The sequence below is a fragment of the Coenobita brevimanus genome, chromosome 68 (assembly GCF_032717465.1).
Source record: "Coenobita brevimanus isolate Jiangsu-jjx chromosome 68, ASM3271746v2, whole genome shotgun sequence".
Lineage (NCBI taxonomy): Eukaryota > Metazoa > Arthropoda > Malacostraca > Decapoda > Coenobitidae > Coenobita > Coenobita brevimanus.
In genome coordinates, this window is record NC_137021.1 from 36,130,870 (window position 1) to 36,155,313 (window position 24,444).

The 24,444-nt window shown below is 42.0% G+C and overlaps 1 protein-coding gene across 1 annotated transcript in view; it reads right to left on the bottom strand.

Moving 5' to 3' along the window:
• Nucleotides 1-13,922: 13,922 nt before the first annotated feature.
• Nucleotides 13,923-24,444, bottom strand: part of LOC145405883 (putative neural-cadherin 2) — a 482,786-nt gene continuing 472,264 nt past the window's right edge. The window contains exons 24-27 of the mRNA XM_080277140.1: nucleotides 23,721-23,953; nucleotides 22,079-22,231; nucleotides 19,791-20,165; nucleotides 13,923-13,951 (exon numbers count right to left, since the gene is read on the bottom strand). Of these exons, the coding sequence (XP_080133266.1) occupies nucleotides 13,923-13,951; nucleotides 19,791-20,165; nucleotides 22,079-22,231; nucleotides 23,721-23,953 (790 nt within the window). The remainder of the gene's footprint in view (nucleotides 13,952-19,790; nucleotides 20,166-22,078; nucleotides 22,232-23,720; nucleotides 23,954-24,444) is intronic.

The window sequence follows — 24,444 nt, forward strand, 5'->3', positions numbered from 1 at the left end:
GGCCACATACTGCTGGGCGGACATCAGGGATGCTGTGGTTGAACCAGTGTCACATACTATAAAGAATGCTTGCACGCAGTCGGCTTGCGTGGGCCGATTACACTTGGTTCACAGACTACACACACATCCAAAGCCACTACAACACTACAATTACACTTAGAAGCACTTTTCACCCTGCATACAATCTCTACCAGACAGCCTAAGCCACTTGGTAGAGATACATTGGCTGTATCATCCCCACTTCGGAAGGGATAGGCTGGTCCTGCAGTGGACACTCAAACGGCTGATGAGATTTTGCATATATATATATATATATATATATATATATATATCAAGTATGCGCGCCCCTGCCGCCGGACCCCCCACCCCGTTACGGAGCCCGCAGCCCTACCCCCACCCCAGGAGGACACCACGGCAGGCCAGGTACGTGTGACGCTGGCCCAGAGCAAGACAGGCGCTGGGGCGCCCTGACCTTGTGTCCCTCTTCCCCTTAACCTGCCCAACCTCGACGTTGCAGGAATGCGACACTACTTCTCGAACAAGACCAGCCCTCATCAGGATCGGGGTGGGACTGCTCCAGATACAGTCCCAGACAGCGCCGCGGTAACGGCCACTGTACGCACCAGGAAGGGAACAGCCACTGTACGTTCCTCAGCTGTTTCCCCCTGTAGCTCCACAACGATAGCCACTGTACGCATTGAGGAAGGAACGGCCACTGTACATCCTTCTGCTGCAGCCACATCTGGAGCCCGCCTTGGTGTGACGGCCACCGTATGCACACCGACAGGCAAAGGCAGGAGGAGTGGAGCCGCGATGACGGCCACTGTATGCGTCGGGGATGGAACGGCCACTGTACGTCCCTCATCCACCTCCTCTGCCTCCTACAGGAGTAGCCTCACAGTAACGGCCACTGTACATACCGGGGAGGGAACGGCCACTGTGCGTCCCTCAGCTACATCTCGTTGGACAGGCAGACCAGCGGTAATGGCCACTGTACGTATCGGGAAGGAATCGGCCACTGTACGTCCCTCATCTGCCTCATCCTCCTTCAGAAGCAGCCCCGCGACGACAGCCACTGTACGTGTCGGGGAAGGAACGGCCACTGTAAGTCTTTCTGCTGCCACTCCAAGGGGCTGTGGAACCGCGATGACAGCCACTGTATGTGTTGGGGAAGGGACGGCCACTGTACGCCCTTCGTCCACAGTCCTGAAGGTTCTCCCGGAGAAGAAGGTCCCTTGCGCGGCCCACTCTCCACCCCTCGGCTGTGCGGGACGCCCTTCTGTCTCTCCCTCCAGGTGTGGTTCCCCGGAGGTGCTGCTGTTCCAGGAGTGGTGGCGATGTCCTGTCACTGAGAGCGGGGTTCACACCCATCAGTCTGCCTCTGGACGACGCCGGACCCTGACGGACGCCCCGCAGGCGAGGTGCTGCAGTCAACCCCTGATGGTGCCCCCAGCCAGCGGCGACCACAGTCCCCTTCCTTCCAGAGCCAATCCCCAGACCCCAGGGTGGGACCGATCTGGTCTCACTCACCGTCAGCCCCCGCCAGGAGCAAGAAGTGGCAGGCCCAACACCTGACATTGTTTGGCCCCAGTCCCGAGGGCCCCTCACCAAGTCGAGGCCAGAACAGAAAACGGCCTCCCTGCACCCCAGACCAGACACGCACCCGGGCCGTGACGCCCCCGAGAGCTGTCCCGTGCCTTCTGCAGGAGGGCCCCCCAGGAGGGCTTCCTCTCACTCCCGGGTGCCACCTCAGTTAAGCCCTGACCTCAGCAGCCCAGTGATGACGCCTCCAGACCCCAGTGTCGTGCTAAAGACTTAACAGTGACAGTGACTGTAGGTGATAGAGAAACAGCGAGACAGAAACATTATCCATAAAGGTCTCTACTCCAGTTTATCCAGAGTGCTGTGTATGTCTAAGCGCCCCAGAACCAGAGTAATATACTACTGTGTGGCCAAGAGACCAACCTACCATGTACAGTCCAAAGAGATCGAGTGTATGAACGGTGTCACCACGGCTATGTGATAATCTCTCGTGTATTAACTCAGGTGTAAACACAGTGCCCATGTGATATGTTATGCTAATATTAATTAACCTGTCACTTTACCCCATCCATACTGAGTGTATCTTTGTATGTATTTTGTAAGCGAATTGAACTAAGACAATAGATGTGCTAAGGTGTCCTGCCGAGTTTTTATGCCCTGTTCCTTTGTAAGTGTTCTATTTCCCGTCTAGAAAGAGGACCCCGCTCAGTCGCTGGTGTCTTTAGAATAAGAAGTCGGTCTAAAAACATCCAGCATAACAATATAAATAAATAAATAAATATATATATATATATATATATAGAGAGAGAGAGAGAGAGAGAGAGAGAGAGAGAGAGAGAGAGAGAGAGAGAGAGAGAGAGAGATATGTCTATATATATACATCTATCTATCTATCTGTCTGTCTATCTATCTATCTATCTACCTATCTGTCTATCTATCTATCTACCTATCCGTCTATCTATCTACCTATATATATATATGTGTGTGTGTGTGTGTGTGTGTGTGTGTGTGTGTGTGTATTTGCCCTTCACTACCAGGGGCTTCGGCCCCAATGGTAGACGGGGAAAAAAATCAGATTTGAAAAATTGTACATAAAGGAAGGCATTTGGCTTCACCAGATGAACTCACCTGGAAAACCTCATTTAAATATTTCCCTTATTTCTAATTTTTTTAAATTCTTGGGAGGGAGGTTACTCTCCCCCCCCCCCAGGAATCACGGAGTCGGGTTACGGTCCCCAATTATCCCATTAAGGATGAAAGTCCACTACACAATATGTACCAAGATATCAATATCATATCTGCCCTCCTTCCCTATTTTGTATCCTATATAAGGTTTGGAGATGGCTTGAACCCCTTAAAAATAATGGTGGAAAAGTTTATACAGTATAGTGGACGACATTCTGAAGTATGCAGACGAACTGATCCGAGAAGTTTCGATGAAATCCATCGGCTCACTTTCCCCTGTTCCTGATCATTTTCATTTTGGGGAGGGGGGCTGAACCAAGGATATAGGAAAGTAAGAATAGTTCAGTGAAATGTCATCACTACTGTGACGTCATGAATTCTGTTATGTCACAGCAGTGATGACCACGCTGGGACCCACTGCCCTCACCCAGCCACATTCGCTCTGCTCGACTTTCACTCTTCTCTGCTCATTCTCTCGTTGTTAGCCAAGATTTACAAAATAGGCGGGTTGTGGTGTTCTATAAAAAGTTAATGTTTAGTTTTATAATTATCATTTTTATTCATCTTGAAAATCAGCGATTTATCTTTATCATTAAAGGACACGAGAGCTGCGGCGGCCGTTCTGGTAGGAGCTAAGGGGTAAGCTAAACTCAATGTTTTTGTATTTTATTTCGGTGTATGGGATTTTTTTTTTTAAATCAGTATAAAGTGCAATCATTCCCCCTTAAAATCGAGCCCGAATTCAGCTTTCTATAACGAGTAGTAAGCTTGCCATGTGTGAGGGAGAGAGAGAAAATTGTATCAAAATAGGATATGCCTACTACAAGGCTTTAAATTTGTGCCGGTATTCGAATGCCATCCCTGTATTCATGCAAAGCAAGTTATTGCACCATTTTATTGTGTTGTATTGCCATAAAATAAAAAAAATAATAATTCAAAACATGCCATGCATAAAGTATTGAGCTGCCGTCGCTTAGCTCAGCAACTAAAAATGAATCACTCTTTGGTTAAGGAACAGACAAAACGCCTCCAAGTCGCTCTGTCACCCACCATTTGACTACCCTTCCCCCAACTCACTCCCCCCTCCCTCATATACCTCTCAACTCCATCCCTCCACCTCATCTTCGGTCTTCCCCTCCCTCTCCCTCGCTCCACCTCACCTACATACACCCTCTTAGTCAGTCTTTCATTCTCCATTCTCTCCACATGTCCAAACCACCTCAGTGTATTTCTCCTAATCTTCTCAGCTACATCCACATATCCATATATCGCATTGCAGATGAAAATTCATTGTATAACATATACTACGATATTACAGCCATATCTACCCCCCCCCCACTTTTTCCTAGAATTTGTAAATTGGCTAATGCGCTGACCTCCCTAAAAGTCATGGCTGAGAAATTGTGTATTGTGTTAAACCCTTCCATGGACCCGACGAACTTACCTGGAAAGCTTCATTCTAGTCCATTAAATAGTCCAGGAGATGAAGCACACACCCCTGCACAATTGTTGACTCTATACAGGGGTTTTATCCGCCCCTGTGTGGAGTACAACTCTCATGTGTGGGGAGGCTCCCCACATACAGCTCTTCTCAATAGGGTGGAGTCAAAGGCTTTTCGTCTCATTAACTCTCCTCCTCTTACTGACTCCCTTCAACCTCTGTCTCTTCGCCGCACTGTTGCATCTTTATCTCTTTTCTATCGCTACTTTAATGGTCACTGCTCCTCTGAACTGTCTGCTTGCATTCCTCCACCTCTACGACGGGCGCGTAGCACCCGTCTGGCAGCAAACTCTCATCCCTTTTCTGTCCAACTCTCTAATGCAAGAGTTAACCGTTACTCCCAGTCTTTCATTTATGCAACAGGTCAGCTCTGGAACTGTCTCCCTCTGTCTGTATTTCCTTCTGCCTATGATCTCCAGTCTTTCAAACGCAGTGTGTCCAGGCATCTCAAAATGATCGGATCTTGAATTTGGCTCTCTATTGTATTTTGTTTTTCTCTTGGAGGGAACTGTTACTGCGGGCTCATGCCTTTGGTTCCTTCTTCCTCGCATAAAAAAAAAAAAAAAAAAAACACACACACACACATGCACAGGTTGAATCTCTGTCCACGGTCACGGCCCTGTAAAACAGGTCAGCCAGGTGGACAGCTACAATAAGCCTTCACCACCCATGACGTCACAGGTCGCCACTGACTCAGGGGTCCGCCAAGGCGCCAATCCGTGTTACATTTCGACAACATTGTTTATATTTGCTGTGTTTGTTGTCTGCCTTATTTCCTACATATTATTCTAAGTTGATATGATTTCAGCACCTAGTGAATTATTTTCTTCTCGAAGATGGTGGTTTTCCTTTTCTAGTCTCTTTACTATCTGTTTTAGTTCTTCCTGTAGGATATGTTGTACTCTTTTCGTTTCTGTTTTACAAGCGTTACGGTACAAAGTCGTTTTAACATCTCTACTAATGTTCTCTTCAGTCATCGTTTCTCTGTTCTTTCATATATCCCACCCAACTCCTTGGTAACATGGTCGCTGAAACAATGACAAAAGTAACATTATACCACTTATTAAACATTTTCATGCCTTTCCATACAAATAATACTGATCTCCTCGGTCAAGATGACTATATCAGCCAAGTAATGCCCTTCAGCACAAATAATGCCATAACCACACACACACATTCCTCTGCCTTGACACATAAGTATGTGCTCACACAAATAATGCCACCCCCGGGCACATAATGCTGTACATTCACGGCTAAGTACATAATCGCACAAATAATGCCATACCCGCACACATAACGCGGTACCTTCACAAACAATGTGGCTGCTGCACACAGCACGGCACTTCCTCACTACATATTGCTCTGTGCTTACATACATACACCTTTATTGTTGTATCTTCACAAATAATGCCATACAAGTAAACATAATGCTATACATTCACAAATAATTCCATACCAGTACACATAATGCTATACCATCACAAATAATGATATGTCCGTACACATAATGATATTCCTTCACAAGTAATGCCAAACCCGTACATACTGTTATACCTTCATTAATAATGCCATAACCGTACACACATTCCTGTACCTTCACAGGTAATGTCATACCCGTACAAATAATTCCGTACCATCACAAATAATGCCATACCCGTACACATAATACTTGATCTTTACAAATAGTGCTGTACCCTCACTTGACGAGTATACAGCTCTGCGCAACTACATATTGCCCTACGCTACATACACACACCTCTTTATCATCACACATCTCCGAAATCATTATATACTGTAGACTACCTGTAGTCTATGCTAATGAAACTAACCATCTGGTAAAATGAGAGGTGGAACATCTTCCATTTTGAGTGCTCGTTGGTTTTCCTTCCTGACGTTACCAAGTAATCGATATGCCATGTCATATACTGAATTCTTTTCAGTGAGGTGTATAGAACATAATATGAGTGCATTGTCTAGATTCACCATTTCTGCACGACGGCAAGCATTTATCCAATTTTCTCGATGAGTTTTCTCTTGGGAAACTAAAATACTGTAATGAACGTCTCTGCTTTTTGTCATAGGCCTGGTATTAAAAGAACTATATACAGAGATATACTTGGCGTTTTTACTGATTACATGGACTTATGACACAGACGAAAATTAACATCAGAGTAGCCTCATACTTCTATGCTTAGAAACAACTGAGAGAGGGATACGAGTACACTCAGCCAAGTGAGTAGCGAGCGTGAAGTCATGACCTCCTCCTCCATCTCCCTAATCACCTACGCATCGGCTGACCTATTTTAGTGGGTCATGTCCACGGTATAGGGCTCGTTGCAGAAAATGATTCCATCCTGCTCCGAAGACTTGATAAAATATTCATAGCCATCACGAGCTTAATTGAAAAAAGAATATTATCTCGTCATGCACATCTCAGTACAGTTCATACTTCCTCCACTTAGTTTGTTACTCATTTATTTTTTCAGTCGTCCACATTATTATCTTCCCATATTAAACAATCTTGCTTTTCTTTCCACGCCTCCTGCTCTTCTTAGTCACCCTTATATGACGATATCGCCGCCTTGGTCAGATTCATTCTTCAGTGTGTGCATTCCATCAAAACACACTAATGTCGTTTGATTATCGAAAATTTTAAATGCTTATTTTGTATTATTATAAAAATTTGGTAGACATATTTTACATTCCTAATGTTTTCAAAAGGACATACTAATTTTCGACAAGCTTTTATGAATGTGGATACCAGCGCATCGTCAGACCTTCTTCATGTAGTTCTTATACTCTTGATTTTGATTTGTAAAAAAAAAACTTTGATGGTGCCAAAACCTCTCCTCCCTGAACCCACACTACAGTCTATACCACTTTCTGTCTTTCCTGTCATTAAACCATGGTACTTACGTCCTCTCCCCACTTCAGGCGTTTTCATAATTCACTTCCGTTTCGCTTTCTGTCACCATCTTTCTCATCACCGACCACTTTACTCCTGTGTCCATACACATTCAGAGTAAGGTATTTGACTTTGATTGTATGTTCACTAAGTAAACAAACTGCCAGTGAACCAGTGTGGAGGAGTAAGGTATGATTTTGATAGTGATTTGGAGATGCATATGACTTACATCTCTCTCTTTCTCTCTCTCTCTTTCTCCATGGATCACCCAACAGCATTACACGTATCATTCAGTAACGTAACGATGCTTTCCACATATGGATCACGATTCAGTATAAATCGTTAAAAAAACATGTCATATGAGAAATCACATCTGCCAAAAGATCATATCCTAATAAACTTCAACACCCAAGACACACCAATGTAAGCCAGTGGTGCTGCAAGTTGCAACAGCTGTGTGGTTTTGACAGTCTAACTTCCATCTCTTATGTTGCCATTCAGTCTCACACCCAAGCAGCTGAAACTGTTAACAACTGCTTTGCCACCATATGCCATCAGTTACCTGAACTTAACTGCCAAATACAGCCTTCTCCAACTGTAATATACCTCTCCTCCCCTGAACCACCCATAACTGTTATCAAAAACAAAGTCACTCCCCATCACTGGAATTTGAAACTCAAATGCTCTACCACATCCCTTGATTTACCAATCCGCCTCGTTATGGAATTTTGCATTGAACTCGCAAACCTCTCATGTCTTTTATCAATCCTTCTTTCCAACAGTCTAAGTGCCCAGACATGTTGATATCATCTTACCTTACGCCAGTTCCTACATCTTTCAACCCAAGCTCTTTCCATGACCTACGACCCATCATTTCCATTATACAGATCCCTTGCCTGATCTGTGAAAGCTTTGTTGCAGATTGATGCTACTCAGACATAGCACGTAAAATTGACATACATCAGTACAGCACTGTAAGATCGTCATCTACCACTTACTGCATCACCAGTTTTCTTTATTTCATACACAAATATTTAGATAAATGCAAAACATTCGTTGCAGCAGTTTTCACTGACTTTACCAAAGCCTTTGACCTAGTAGATCACACAGACATCATCGTCAAACCTATACACATACAGTAGGTCTTTGACAGTGGCTAGTCTCCTGGGTGGCAAATTTCCTGAATAATTGCGAACAAGCCATACGATTCAGGGATACCATCTCTCACTTTAAAAACCTTTCATATGGTGTCCCTCAGGGCACACAAATGGGACCTTTGTGCTTCCTAATTCTTGTCAGTGACGCCCAACAAGACACACAACAATCTTAGAAGCACGTCATCGAATCCACCATTGCTACAACCATCAGTAATACTGAGTCAGACTACACTCTCCTTCAAAACAACCTCGACACTCTTCAGGACTGGACATGTGACAACCACTTTACCTTTAATATCAACAAAACAGTCATGTATTTTGACCCAGTCATAGCACCTACCCCACCCCCAAAACTCTAACTTAGAGACCACGCCCTGGAAGTTGTGCTCACCACCAGCCATACCATTTATAGCAACAAAACAGCAGTCATGCATTTTGACTTAGCCATAGCACATACCCCACACCCGACACTGCCTGGGGTTATTGCACACCACGATAGTGCTGGGCATCCTCACTGATGACAAGCTTCAATGGGACACCCACACAAATTCAGGCGTCACTGCTGCTTCCTACAGACTACGCATCCTATGCACGCTGAAGAAATTAAGTGTTCCCACTTAGGAACCTCTGCACTACATTCATTCTTCCCAAGCTGAGCTAGGCCTCTCCAGTCTGGTCCTCATCCCTCAACGTTACAAAACGAAACAATCACGAAAAAGTTCAGAAAAGGGTATTGGGAATCATCCTAGGCTCGAACTTTACTGACTACAGTGAAGTTCCCAACCAGCTGAACCTTCTTTCTATTGCAGATAGGCTATTAATGTTCACCAACTCCATGCGTTCGGAAAAAAAAAAAGAAACGGTCAATGACCCACGCCATAAACACTTGCTTTTCCCTGAGAGTCCTCGTCCCAACCAAGCTGTTCATCACTACAATCCACCGGTACCCATCAGCGCCAGAATGAACCGTTACAAGCACAGTACCATCCACGCAATAGTTAACTTCCTTAATACATTTACATCTCTAGATAAACTTTCATATTAAATTGGATAAATTGCTTTTTTATATATATTTGCAGCCTCTGGCTACTTGTATTTATCAATAAACCATTACTTATTATTATTATCATTATTATTATTATTATCATTACAAGCCGGGGGTGATCATGGCCAGCTCTAAACGAACCAAGCTTTGTCAAGTTGCAATTTTAGTGCTTTTTATAATTTTTGCTTTTGATGACCAGGTTGCAATTTTTGTGCTTTTCTTGAGTTTTGCTCTTGATGACCTTTGAACCCTAACCTGGTGGATATAGGTCATTGAAGATTCATTCGACTCCATCCACCCACTGTGGAGTTAGAGGACTTGAAATTAGCAGAATGGCCCAACTGTGGCACAAATTATAGGTGACGCTGCCAGTGACAAAGAGTTTCGAGACTAAAAGTCATTACTACATGGAGGTACTCCAGTGCAACACTTCACCCAAGAATCATCATCCTGGCTTAATCATCTTTGGAGCCTTAGCATTTTTCGCAAGGAAAGTTGTAATTTTAGCCCTTTTCACATTTTCTGCACTTAATGACCTTTGACTCCTGATCTCACGGATATGGGTCATGCATGTATAAAGCTCACATGTAGTACTCATAAACGTCTATAAGCTTGAAAAGTTTCATTTGATTCCATCCTTCCACTGTGGAGCTAGGGAACTTGAAATTCATAGAATGGCCCACAAGAGGTACAACTTCTAGGTGGCGCTGCCAGCGACTGGAAGTGAGTTTCAACACTAAATGTATTTTTATTATAGAGGTACTCCAGTGCAGCATTCAATCTAAGAGTCATGGTCCTGGCTTAATTATCTTCCAAGCCTTAGCATTTTGAACGAGTAAAGTCATGATGTTAGCTATGTCCACTTTCACATTTGATGACCTTTGCCTCCTGACCTGGCCAGTGTGGCACATAGATATACAAGAAAAGTTGTAGTACTAGTCAGTGTCTATAAGCATGCAAACTTTCATTCATTTCCATCTAGCCAGTGGAGAACTAGGGGCGCATTTATGAAAGCTGGTACTGGTTGCTAGGGACACTGAGGCCAATCTTTGCAGGGTTGCCACTTGAAAACTAGAAGAGAGGTAAATGGATGGCCTCAAGATTACGTCTAAAGAAATCAGAGCTTTCCATGCCCATTAGTTATGTTCTATGGCTGAAAACGTGAAATATGCAAAAAAAAAACATTTTTTTCCGCCGTTGCTCAGCAACGAGTAATTGCCTAGCAACCAAAAAATTGCGGACACAGCTATGTCTCAGGCTGGTCATTGTGTCCAAGTTTGGTCAGAATCTGTTAATTCTGAAGGGTAGAAGTGCCTGCCACAATTAACCTGCCGCGTGCCAGTGCCATTTTAAAATGATCTGACATAATTTCGCGGCCAGTGCCAGTGCCGTTTTAAAACGGTTTGAAATAAAAAACTTCACTGTGACCGCATTTTTCAAGATTCGTGGGTAAAAATTGGCAGGCATGTAAGGTAACTGTTCCTCTTCCATCCCCCAGGCTGTCAAGGCCATACACTCACTCGCTCCCCCCCTCATGCTCACTCTGCCTGTGTGCCTCACCCAGTGCTGTACATAGTGAAGGCATTTTGTAAATATTTTCATGTAAGTGTAAGTTGTAAATATTTTCTTGTAAGTGTAAGGACTATATAGTAAAGTCAAGTTGTAAATACCTTCTTGTAAGTGCCAGGACTGTATGTAATGAAGTCAGGTTGTACCTATCTTCAAGTAAGTGTAAGATAATGCATTCACAGTGAGAAAGACACAAATTGTGATAGATGCTGAAGTAATAAGTAATCAGAATAGTGTATTGAACATTGCTATACCTTCCCAGCATAAATACCTGAGAATACCTTACATAGAAAATGGCTTTCTCTCACATACGTGGTGAGCGTGAGAGAGCGGCTATACCTGTACACGAGTATGCAGGACTCAGTAAAGCTAATTTTACGAGCCTCGGTGAACATTTTAATGGCGAAATTTGTTGTTTCCACATCAAAATCTATCATTTTGGCCAAAAAAAACAAAAAAGGTCGAAAAATGGCCGGCACTGGGGTGACCCATAGGGCTAAAAATAGCCAGCACTTGGTGGGTTAAGCAAGGAAGAAAGACAAAAAAAAAAGAAACCAAGTAAAAAAACACGACTAACAATGAAGGCAGCATAAGCTGGCCAATATCACACACACACACACACACACACACACACACACACACACATACAGATGGATGCTTCACGCAAAACAGTAGGTTAGTGAAATCCTCTTTAGTATGCACTTTATTTCTAATTTCGTATAAATGTACAAAACGTTGAGTAATAATGTTATAGACTATATTTTACGAATTCTTAATGTAACAGTGACAGGACAGTGTATATACAAAAACCGTCTCTCTGCTAAGTATGCTCATGTAACATGATGTGATTAGAGGTAAATGTTAAGGTACAATCATACCGATGTACAAAATATGTTTTAGCTTTTTAATATGCTTTACATTGGTATTGATTGTGCACTGTTGTTTTACAGTGCATAAGTATATTACCCTTTTCCTTTTAATTAACAAATATATGATCATATATTCCAGGTCTCTCTCTCTCTCTCTCTCTCTCTCTCTCTCTCATGTGTTGCTGAAAAATACATGAATATTTTATTTACTAAAAATAATACTTAGGAAAATATAAAGCCAGTTACTTGCCTAAACTTTTTCAAAATAAGAACACTTTCTTACCTTAAGAAAAATAGATCATTCAACAAAGAGTTGAATATTCATATGGCGTAACCCTGTGTTCGACTCTTGGGAGGAGGGGACTGTCTGACTCTGTTGCTGTATCTGATAGTACAGCTTTTTGGTTATTCTCAGAGTTTGATTGAGAACTTCCCAATTTAAAGGCTGATTGACTGCCTGACAAACCTTGTGACTCGCCTACAGTTTGTTGAGTTGCTCCAAAATATGTAACTGACTGGCTCTGTGGTGAAGTGGATTCCGAGTTTGACTGAGTGGCAGACTGTGTGGGTGGGTGAAAAACTGCATCAGGTAGATTTTTGAGCAAGTCCAGCACTTCCCTGCATTCCGGGACCAGAGGCTGTATAGTGTCCACTTCAGACTCGGCTTGTGCTTCTGAGGGGAAATGTACTTAGATAACACCCTCGTCACCGTGAACACTGAATCAGACGTATTCTAGTAGAAATCATGCGTTCGTGTAGGTCGCTGTAAATCCTGGAGTAATAACTGTTTCTATAGCCAGATGCCTTAATTTCGGGGGAGTGACCAGAAACGAGTTGCCTTCATATTTTGCCCTCCCCCATCAGGCTGCCCTATCTCCAACTCACCCAGCTCATTCGTAGCTTCCAGCCTGTTCATTACTTTAAGTCTTAGGCTTTCCGTTTTTTACTGGCAGACATGATACGGGTGGCATTAAGGAATGTTATGCCCAGAATCTGGGCCAGTGAAACTAGGTTGTCTTCTTCCAAAATTTATACCGACCTACACGATCAGGTAATGCCCAACATAATTGTTAATGAACCCGATATCAGTGTGATGAGGCACTGAGATTCATTACACATTCAAACTAGAAAGCACTCACAGATCGCATACTTCCGACAACGAGGAAAAAAAATCATTTACGGCTGTAATTTCTCTTCCTATTGGTACGGTCTCACACAGTCAACAATAATTCTGCGGTGTTCGTCTGACCCTTTAAACATTTTCTAAAACTGCATACCTCCGGCAACGCCAATAAAACTTATTTCCTGTATCCGAATCCTGGTCCACATTAATATCTAATTAACTCTTCCTTGACCAACTGCCCACCTATCCACCAAAGCTAACTGAAATTCGATAACAACTTTCCGATATGTTTTCTACACAAGCAGACATAAACAAACATGCACGGGCAAATACATATCCTCCCCTCCAGTTTCATTGGCAGAGGTAAATATAAGGGGTTGCCTGGGCTTGTGATTGATGGCTTCATATCTGGTATCGGTAATGTATTTTTCTAAGCCTAAAATTATCTAAGGTGATTGTCTTTATTAACCGCTTCCATAAGATAAAGGCTTTTTTGATATGTTCTGTCTCCAGACGATTGCTACTCGTCTTATGGAATCCATTTCGTATTAGAGAGCTAGATACAACCCCCATACAACTGAAACAAATAGAGGTCCTTCCTGGCTTAAATAAAATCGCGTGATGATAATCTAAGATGAAATGACGTCATCGGTAAGAAAAAGTTATAATGAATGCTAAGTGAATGGCATGGGCAAGGAAGAGTATTATAATTACCAAGATTATATAGAGTGTGTAAGAATATAGACTTATAAGAGTATCTAGTTCATATAGACCATTTTACTTCCGGGTCAACGCTAGTATATTAATATTGCTGATGGCAGATGATTCAGTTCAGCTGAGAGTAAGTTAAAAGGTCCAGACATGGTTAATACTGGCTTTGTCAACCCTCAAATTGTTTCGATAGCACTACTGCAACTAGCACCAGACGACTTCAAGCTGAGAGTGAGCAAAGGAATATAAAAGAGATAATATTGTCGCCATTAACTCTTATGTGTAAGGACACTTTAACGCCAGACGTACTGGTACTTACTCAGCTGAGAGTGAGTCCAGGTAACCTGAAATAGTTTAAAAGTTTCCTATCATGACTTATATACAGGGTGGCCCGTAAATAGCTCTCAATAAAAACTCACGTGGCAGTAACTTAAGTTTTACGAGGACGGCTCAGTCGGCTTGTGTGTGCCTGGTTGTGGCAGTGGCAGTAGGAAATGAATAAATGATGCAGAGAGATACAGATAACACTGACTGAGCCGTCCCCACAACACATGAAGTGACATGATATACAGCCCGGCAGAGTGGAAATACAGCATTGTGTTTCGGACACCCTATTCTATCTATCTATATATATATATATATATATATATATATATATATATATATATATATATATATATATATATATATATATATATATATATATATATATATATATATATATATATATATATATATATATATATATATATATATATATATATATATATATATATATATATATATATATATATATCTATCTATATATCTATATATATATATAGATATATATATCATATTCCTGTGGCACCCTCGGGGATGCATAGGGCCTCGATGAACTCTACACCACCACATCTATCTATGTGCTAACTCCTCAAGATCTCCCCAACACTCATCTCCAGCTTCCCGTCTCATTGTCCTCACCCACGTCTCTTTTGGCCTTCCTCTACCTCTCCTACCAAGTGCCACCCACCCTGGTGTACCTCGTACTATTCCCTGTCTCCTGTACACATGTCCTAGCCACTTCCATCTAGAGAATCTAACATATTCATCTATCGGCTGCACTCCCGTTATTTCTCTAATTCTACTATTTGGTATCCTTTCCCACCACTCTAACTCCTATATATATCTTCTAAGTGCTTTATTTTCAAACACCAAGAATTTATTTTCCATAGTCACTGTGCTGTACCAAGACTCGTGTCCATAAATTAATATACTCCTAACCATTACCTTATAAAGTTTAATCTATATTGTATGCACAGAGAAATTGTTATTATTCCAAATATATATTTAAGCATTCCCATTGCCTGATTAGCCTTCTATTTATACCTTTCCTCGAATTCAAAGTTCAAAGAACCATCCTTGGCTAAATAAGTACCTAAATATTTAAACCTATCAACTTGCTTTACAACCATACCTCCAATTATATACATTCCTGTGCATTTTCCATATTCATATATATTATTTCAGTTTTTCCACAATTAATAACCAAACCCACCTTGCGACCTATCACTCACCAAACAGTCCAACACTCTCTGCATCTCTTCTGGCCCATCACAAATCAAAACTATATCATCTGCATAATCTATATATATATATATATATATATATACATATATATATATTTTTATATATATATATATATATATATATATAGAGAGAGAGAGAGAGAGAGAGAGATAGTAAGATAGATAGATAGATAGATAGGTAGATATATCTACAGTATATCTATCTATCTATCTATCTATTATCTATCTATCTATCTATCTATCTATATATATATATATATATATATATATATATATATATATATATATATATATATATATGCTGTATACGCAAGAAAGAAGGAACCAAAGGATAAGAGCCCAGAAACCGTTCCTTCCAAGAAAAGAAAAAAAACAATACAAAAGAGAGCCAAATTCAAGTTACATTCATTTCGAGATGCCTGGACACACTGTGTTTGAAAGACTGGAGATCATAGGAAGTAAGGAATACAGACAGAGGGAGACAGTTCCAGAGTTGACCTGTTTCATAAATGAAGGACCGGGATTGTTGATTAACTCTTGCATTAGAGAGTTGGACAGACAAGGGATTAAAGTTTGTTGCTAGATGGGTGCTACGCACCCGCCGTAGAGGTGGAGGGATGCAAGCAGACAGTTCAGAGGAGCAATGACCGTTGAAGTAGCGACAGAAAAGAGATAAAGATGCAACAGTGAGGCGAAGAGACAGAGGTTGAAGGAAGCCAGTAAGAGGAGGAGAGTAAATGAAATGAAAGGCCTTTGACCCCATCCTATTGAGAAGGCCTGTATGTGGGGAGCCTCCCCACACATGAGAGTTGTACTATATGCAGGGGCAAATAAAACCCGTTTCTGAAGTCAACAAGAGCCTCTGTGATACAGTGGTAAAGTATGTGTTTTCGTACATGGAAGAATGAGGGTTCACGCCCACCAGGGTAATAGAACTTTGGGAGCTTTCTTCTGGCCACGTACTGCTTTGGCAGACATAAGGGGTGCTGTAGTTGAACCAGTGTTGCATACTATAAAGTATGCTTGCACCCAGTCGACTTGCGCGGGCCGATTACACTTGATTCACAGACTACACACACATCTAAAGCCACTCCAACACTGCAATAATTACACTTACAAGCACTTCTCACCCTACATACAATCTCTACCAGACAGCCTAAGCCATTAGGTGGAGATACAGAGGCTGTATCGTCCCCACTTCGGTCGGGATCGGCCGGTCCTGCAGTGGACTCTCAAACGGCTGATGATGATGATTAAGTCAACAGCTGTGCAGGGGTAAAGAAGGTACGGAGCCTTCTTAGCACACCTAATCTCTTGGATGTAGATTTTACAAGAGATATATTATGAACTTTCCAAGATACGTCCCGAGAGAATGAAACCCCAAGCATGTTCATGGAAGATGCAGGATTGAGCTGGATATTATTAAACATTAGTGGGTACTCCTGTGGAAGATTATGTCGGGTTGATAGGTGTAAGAACTGAGTCTTTGATGCATTAAAAACAACATAATTATTTATACCCCAGTCAGAGATATGAGCCAAGTCAGACATTAGGTGTGCCATAGCCTAACCCCTTGATTGTTGAAGTAACTGCTGAGATGGATGTTGCGGGAACTGAATGGAAAGGTCAAGGATGGAATCATCAGCATATGAGTGGATAGGGTTAGATGTATAGCTTAGAAGGTCATTGATGAATAAAAATGAAGAGAGTTGGTGATAAGACAGAGCCCTGAGGAATCACTGTTGATAGATCTAGGAGAAGAACAGTGGCCGTCTACAACAGCAGCTATAGAACGACCAGAAAGGAAGCTATAGATGAAGGCACAGATAGAAGGATAGAAACCGTAAGAGGGCAGTTTGGAAATTAAAGATTTATGCCAGACTCAGTCAAAAGCCTTTGAGATGTCAAGTGCCATGGCAAACCTTTCACCAAAGTCCCCAAAGGAGGGTGAGAAGATCGCCAGTGGAGCATCCCTGATGGAACCCATATTGATGATCAGAAAGGCTGTGATAGGAGAGATGCTTTAAAATTTTTCTGTGAAGAATAGACTCGAAAACTTTTGAGACACAGGATGTTAAAGCATTTGGGTGATAGTTAGAAGGTTGGGAATGGTCACCCTTCTTTGGGACTAGCTGAATGATAGCAAACTTCCATCAAGAAGAAAAGGTAAATGTTGATAGACAAAGGTGAAAGAGTTTACCTAGGCAGGGTGTTAAGAACATAGGCACAGTTCTTGAGGACAGTAGGAGGGACCCCATCAGGCCCATATCCCTTTTTAGTATTGAGGCCAGTGATGGCAGAAAATACATCAGGTGAATACATTTTGATGTCAGCCATGAGGAAGTCAGATGGGGGAAGTGATGGAGGAACAGCACCGGAATCATCTTTGGTGGAACTGGAGGGGAAAGTCTGAGTGAAAAGATCTGCTTTATTGGTAGAAGAAATAACTATAGAGCCATAAGAGTAGAAAAGAGGGAAGGATGATGAGGTAAAGTAGTTAGAATTTTTTTTGGCAAGGAGTCAAAAGGAGCGGGAAGATTTCGAGTTGGAAAGTTGAGAGCATTTAGTATGGGTGAAATTATTTCTAGCAGAGTGAAGAACAGATTTAGCATTCCAGGCAGTAAAATAAACAAGATGTGATTCAAGGGTGGGTTGGCTCCAGTACCTTTTATAGGCCCTCTCCTTGTTGTGGACAGCATTAGAACAAGCGTGATGAAACCAAGGCTTTCTTGCATTAGTCAAAGGATATGAGAATGGAATGTATGCTTCCACGCTCGAGAGAGTAACCTCCGTAATGCGTGAGGCACACTCAGATGGCTCCCGGCCATGGAAGCAATATCATTCCAGGGAAAATCAAAGAAGTACTGCAGGAGGGCCTCCCAATCCGTGGCTCCAAAGTGCCACAACTGACATTTCTTTGGACGTCCACAGGTTAAGGTAATAAGGTTGTGATCGGAGGAGCCCAACGGAGAGGAAAGATTAACAGTGTAAGCAGAAGGATTGGTTGTAAGGAAGAGGTCAGGTTTGTTGGAACTCTCTCAAAGGCGGTCAGGGATACTAGTAGGGTGCTGTAAGAGCTGCTCTAGGTCATTAAAGATAGAAAAGATGTAGGCTTGTTCACTAAGTGGATCAATGAATGGAGAGGAGAGTCGAAGGTGGTAGTGAACATTGAAATCTCCTAAAATGGAGATTTCACAGAAAGGAGAAACAGATGGGATGGGTTCCATGAAAGAAGTAAGATAGTCAAAGAATTTTTCATAGTCAGTAGAATTAGGTGGTGGTGCTCGTGGTAGGTAGGGGAACTCACCATCCACTCATTCGATGTAGTGTTGCTCTCGGGTATCTGCCCTTTCCTCTCCTCCCTTCATTCCTTCCTTTCTCTTCTGTCTTTCTTTACTTCATTCTTTCCACATCCTTCTGCCTACGGGTGACTTTACACTCCCTCCTTATGTCTCTCTGTCCTTTATTCTTTCCTCTTCTTTCTGCCTATGGGTGACTCAACACTGAGTGACAAGCCGAATGGTTTCCTGTACACCAGGAAACCATTTACTATGCTGGGTGGTAACCATATAACCAAATTATGGCGCCTGGTGGTTTAGTGGGTATTTACAGCACTTCAATCGGACTAAGCCGGTGAAGTTTTGTATCCAAGGGATGGTTCAGGTTATTGCTCACGTAATGCCACTCAGGGATAAGTGAGGCTGGTCACTCTCATCTTAAATGTCAGGACCAACTTGCCTAGCTCAGGGTTTCTACGTTCCTCATGGGGCAATGTAGGATTGGATGATGGATGGATGGACAGTAGAATTAGGAGATAAGTAAAATGCACAGATATATTTAGTCACAGAACGACAGGAAAGCCGAAGCCAGAGAGTAGAAAATTTAGAAGAATCAAGTTCAGGAACACGAGAGCAAAATAAGTAATTGTGTACATATACACAACAGCCACCTTTAGCTTTGAAATGAGTATAGAGAAAGGAGGGGGATACAGAAAAGAGTGTGCTATCAGCTGCCTCACACAGCTGAGTCTCAGTTAAGAAAAGAAGGTGATGTTTAGAGAAGGAGAGGTGGTGCTCAACAGAGAAAAAGTTAGAGGAAAGACAGCGAATGTTGCGGAAATCAAGAAGTGAGTCAGACAGTGGTTCCAGGCAGCTCGTTGAGTCGTCACCGGGAGAGGAGTGAATGGTGGGGGCATTTATGGTCCCCCCCCCACCTGGGTACTCCGAGGATACGTTATTAGACGCCATCGTTTTCTGAAATTGTGAAAAGGAAGTGTAGTGTGTACTGTGCATGTAGTTTGGTGTTGACAGATAGAGAAACTTGTATTGGAGAACATGCTGGCCTACTCCCTGTTACTGAAACACTGAAAAAGTTCAGCAAAGGAGGATGGTCAAAAACTAGACCCGAGGGCTGATGAAACAGGTGCTCCAGCTCTCCCCCTCGTCAGCTTTCCATCCACACTCGGAGTACTGCCGTGCTCGACTGGTGCTACAGTCTACTTCTACTATCTGTCTACCTATTTATCTATCTATCTACCTCTATTTATCTATCTATCTGTCTATCTATCTATCTTAGTAGCAATGAACATAACGATTTCAGAAAACTCTTAACCTACCTAACATAGGTGAAGACAACGAGCAAGAGGGTGAGCAGTTCCCCTCATAGGCATATGCTCGCAAGTCATCCTGGGTGGGCGTGGGCTGGGCGACACTGGCCACTCTGTAAGATGGGTTCTGGTATTTCATTCCTGGCGAATCGGTGGCCACAGGGGACGTCACAACCGCGCCAGCCTCCACACAGCACACGATTTGCTTGACTTTCTGACACGAGACGGTGGAGTGGTGGTGAGGAGAACTTTCTTGATCAACACTGTTCACTGTCGATGGTCTTTTGAGAGAGGTGACAGGGACGGACAGGCTTACTTCACTCAGCCCCGCCTTCTCGCTTGTCAGTGGTGAGAGTTCTAATGGTGCTAATATTTGTTTGGTTTCTGCGGGAGGACATAGGAAATTAATATCCCGACCGCGTTGCCTACCTAAGAGGGGAGGGGACGGGATTAGACTGTATCCAGAAACAATAAAAGATGTGGAAAATGGTGGGAAAACTAGCCTTACCAAGAGTCCTCCTTTTCCTCCTCCTCCTCCTCCTCATCATCATCATCACTTTCCTTCCTTTTGTCCTCCTCCTCCTCCTCCTCATCATCATCATCATCATCATCATCTCTCCTCCTCCTCGTCATCATTATCATCATCATCATCATCTCATGATTCTTCCCCATTTACAAGGCGTAAGTTATTCCATAAACAGTATCTGGAAAGTACAAACGCAAAAATATCGATAAAGTGTTCTGTGAAAATTTGCCATAGATCCATCCATTTATCAGTTAAGCCTTCACAAGTCTCGACTGTACTCGAAATATGTCTTGATACAAAAATTCATCATTGGAGGAATAGATACAAGTTAAAATGTTGATCTGAACAACTCACGGCGCTGTGAAATTAAAGTCTTTATGCTTAAAGATTAAATTGCACAGTGGAATACAAACCCCAAATTCTTTTTTGTCATTTTTAGAACACCTGTGGTTATTAGGTATGGTCAGGCTGCACCTCACATTACAGCGTGCAGTCAGCAACCATATAGGAAGGTTAAACACATTTCATCTGACGAACTTGATCCAGAAATTAATGTTGAAAATATCGGGTTTGCATTCCTCTTTGCAGTTTAATGATTAAGCATAAGACCAAAAGAGAGGCTATTTCGCTGGTTGTCCTACTTGTCTTTTGTAGCGTATTTAACGTCATGCAACTTAAAACTGAAGGAGTCTCTAGTTAAGGTAGATAGTATCGTACATATGTTAACCCGGTAAAGCCAACGACGTATTTTTCTTATTCCTTTATGCCATGTTCATACTACTTGTTACCTTCGCTTAAAGGAAAGACGACTAAAACAAAGCAGCCATTAACTTCTCCCTCTGGGGTTTCCTAATATAAACACAATCGTCTGGTCATAGCATGAGAAAATAGTGGAGCAATGTGCTCAGGGAGAAAAGAAATAAGGAAAGCAGTACACTGGCAGAGGCTTCTTGGGGAACACTTGCTCGCGACTGTGCAAAAGTTTCTCGGGTACAAAGTTAGAATCCTATAGTTCATCGGAAATATATGTGTTGCCATCCTAATTCTGACATTAATCAAGAAATTAAATGAAGCAATATATGTTTCCATAATAGTAACGACACTATGCCACATATTACATTAGTTCAAGTATTACGTACTAGAAGTGTCACTGATGATTGCAGTATGGCATACATTATCCATCTGTCTATCTATCTATCAGTCTGTCTATCTGTCTGTCTGTCTGTCTATCATCTTGTTATTTAATGTCGTCAGTAATTATATCAATTAGGATAATCATAATAGAATCTGCAATCATCAAAATTTTATCCCTGAATGAGAATAATCCCTTCTACCCAGAGTAAGATAATTTGTCTATAATATTCACAGAATTTAAATAATCCCCTGTACCGGACTGTAGATGAAGCGAAGCAGAGACAAGTTATACCAATTAGATGATGTCTTTTTTTTTTTTTTTTACAAAATTCTTCACATATCAAGACGAATTTATCCTGTTCAGGAGAGTCTTTTTATGTGGGAAGGATGCATACGGCCTTAATTTGTCCAGTTAAACTAATTTCTTTCACCTAAAAGCGAAATGTAATGGCATGCTAACAACAAAGCTAAAATATAAATAATATCGGCAGGCAAAGTTGAATGTGTGAATCATCATCCATAGGAAATATGCATACTTGTTTCAGTATATGGTGTGTGTGTGTGTGTGTGTGTGTGTGTGTGTGTGTGTGTGTGTGTGTGTGCGTGTGTGTGAAGGGCATGAAGGAAGTGTGTGTACCTGCATGAACATAAGGTGTGTGTGTCAGGGCCTGGATGGATGTGGGTGTGTCCAGGCCCTCAGTGACACTGGTGACGTCAGCTGGGCCCAATGCTGCGTCCCGCCCTGCCCGCCAGCGCTGCAGCCTCGTCCTTACTGCCACACCCACCACCACTGTCGAAACAAAATTGCTGACATAATATACTAATACAATTCATAATGATAAATAACAAGCCAGTGAGTAATGACATTTTAAACCAGGTGATGGAATTTTTGTAGTCCAGCAAACTTTTCAGAATAACATGTTAGGAGTATCAGATCAGTATCATTTTTCCTGGCTGTTTATGACCACATACGTCTATATAGAATGGTTGCACACTTTTCCCCAATATTTTTTGACATGTGTACAACACCTGTACACTTATTATGGTACCTATTAGTGGAAAAGAAAGAACATAGGGCTAAGAGCCTGCAGTATTTCCCAAACGTAACTATTTTTTAACGAATATAATAACCAGATTCTAGACCCATTTATTTAGAAAAATTTGAACACGTACTTAAAATACTGGATGTCTTAGCCAGTGAGAAAGATATATTTAGGAAGACAGACTCTTGCATATGAGGGTGTAAAGAAAATGGGCTGTGTTGCTAGATCGATGTGTGTGTGTGTGTGTGTGTGTGTGTGTGTGTGTGTGTGTGTGCCCACACGCGCTCGCTCGCAAGGTACTGTCAATAAAATGGTCAGATCTGGAAATTCAGATTGCATGTCACCTTGAAGAGGAGGAGGATGTGACAGGGATCGGATTTTTTTTTTTCCAGAAGGAAAGTTCAGATTCTTCCCATGTCCCTTTTTCTTACGGCAAATGCATATCTTATTTGTAAGGGAAAATTATTGCAGGTTACTATATTTTGTACGAAGGGCAACGAAAGGAAAATAGAGAATATTTTCATGTGTCATGGTTCCTGCAAGAGAATTCTCTCTTATGAGAGAAATTACTGCATATTATTTTATTATGCAAATATAAAAAATAACTGTATTTTGTTTTACCTTTACAAAAAACTCAAGAAAAGGAGAGTGCAACATATTCCTACTCTCTTCTTGCAAAATTAAATCTAAGGTATGACAAGAAACTTATCGTAAATTTGTTGTGAATCCAGGTAAGAGTCTCTCCGACTTAATTTTACGCAGCAGAATGGAAAAAAGAAAAAGAAAAAAAAAACATTCTTCTGTCATTTAAAAGCTAGTTTCATAGATATAGTTTATTCACATTATGAATGTACTTGTACTACACTGTTAGATGCGAAAGCAGGAAAACAAAATATTAATAACCAATCGAATATTAAATAGAGGTGTGACTGGGACTGTATCAGGCAAAGATTAATCTCCTGAACCAGGGAACTATTTTTCATATCATTTTAATCTCCAGCCGTTTTAATCAACTTGGTAGAGAGTTTCAAACTGGAGGGATTAGATACAGACTTCATTAGCTCCTTTACTGGTATGAGAGTCTCATACGCTGAATTATGTTGTAACTCTGATTTATGGCATTAGTAATTTTGATAACAATTGACTCGGTTTTCAGGGGTAGGATAACAGAATGCAGCTTTAATGTCCAATCAACAAAGCGAGGTGAAATAATGTCCTAATAATATGAAGACTCACCAAGAAGTAGAAATGAAACAGTAAGAGCAGCGATGGCGAGGTGAGCTGTGGCGGGGTGTGAGTGTGATGGCAGACTGGGCCATTCACAGTGCTGACCCGTAATAGTGGCAGGACAGGAGCATTGGTACCCGGGCTTCATGTTCTGGCATGAACCTCCGTGAAGGCAGGGACGGAACACACACTCGTCTATATCCTCACACACCTGCCCTCGGAGCTGCTCACCAGATCCACAGCTGAAACATGGACAAGATTCGCAGTTATGATATGGACCAGATCCTCAACTGAAAATGACACAGTGAGGTGGAACAGTAAGGCATTGTAACACAAACGGCGGCAGTGTTGTCCCATGACAAAGGGAGAACAGGAGCAGTGGTGCCTGGGCCTTAATTTGTGATAGGAGTACATATATATGTCTATATTCTCACACACCTATTCACGAAGTTGCACTCCAGACCAGCAACCAAGAATTTCACATAGGGATGGAGTTTGCGACGCTGTAGCTGACAAGAGGAACACTAACGAAGACTGGACGATAGCTTAACCCTCTCACATTCAGGACACTTTTAATACTCTATTCCATAATAACACCAGACAGCTTTTAACACCCGAGAATAAGTCAAAAGTGTTTGAATGACAATAACACCATAATTATCCTTCTCATTGTCGGGACAGTTCTAGTAGCTATTTTATTCCAGCTACCACCAAACACTTCTAATCAGCTGAG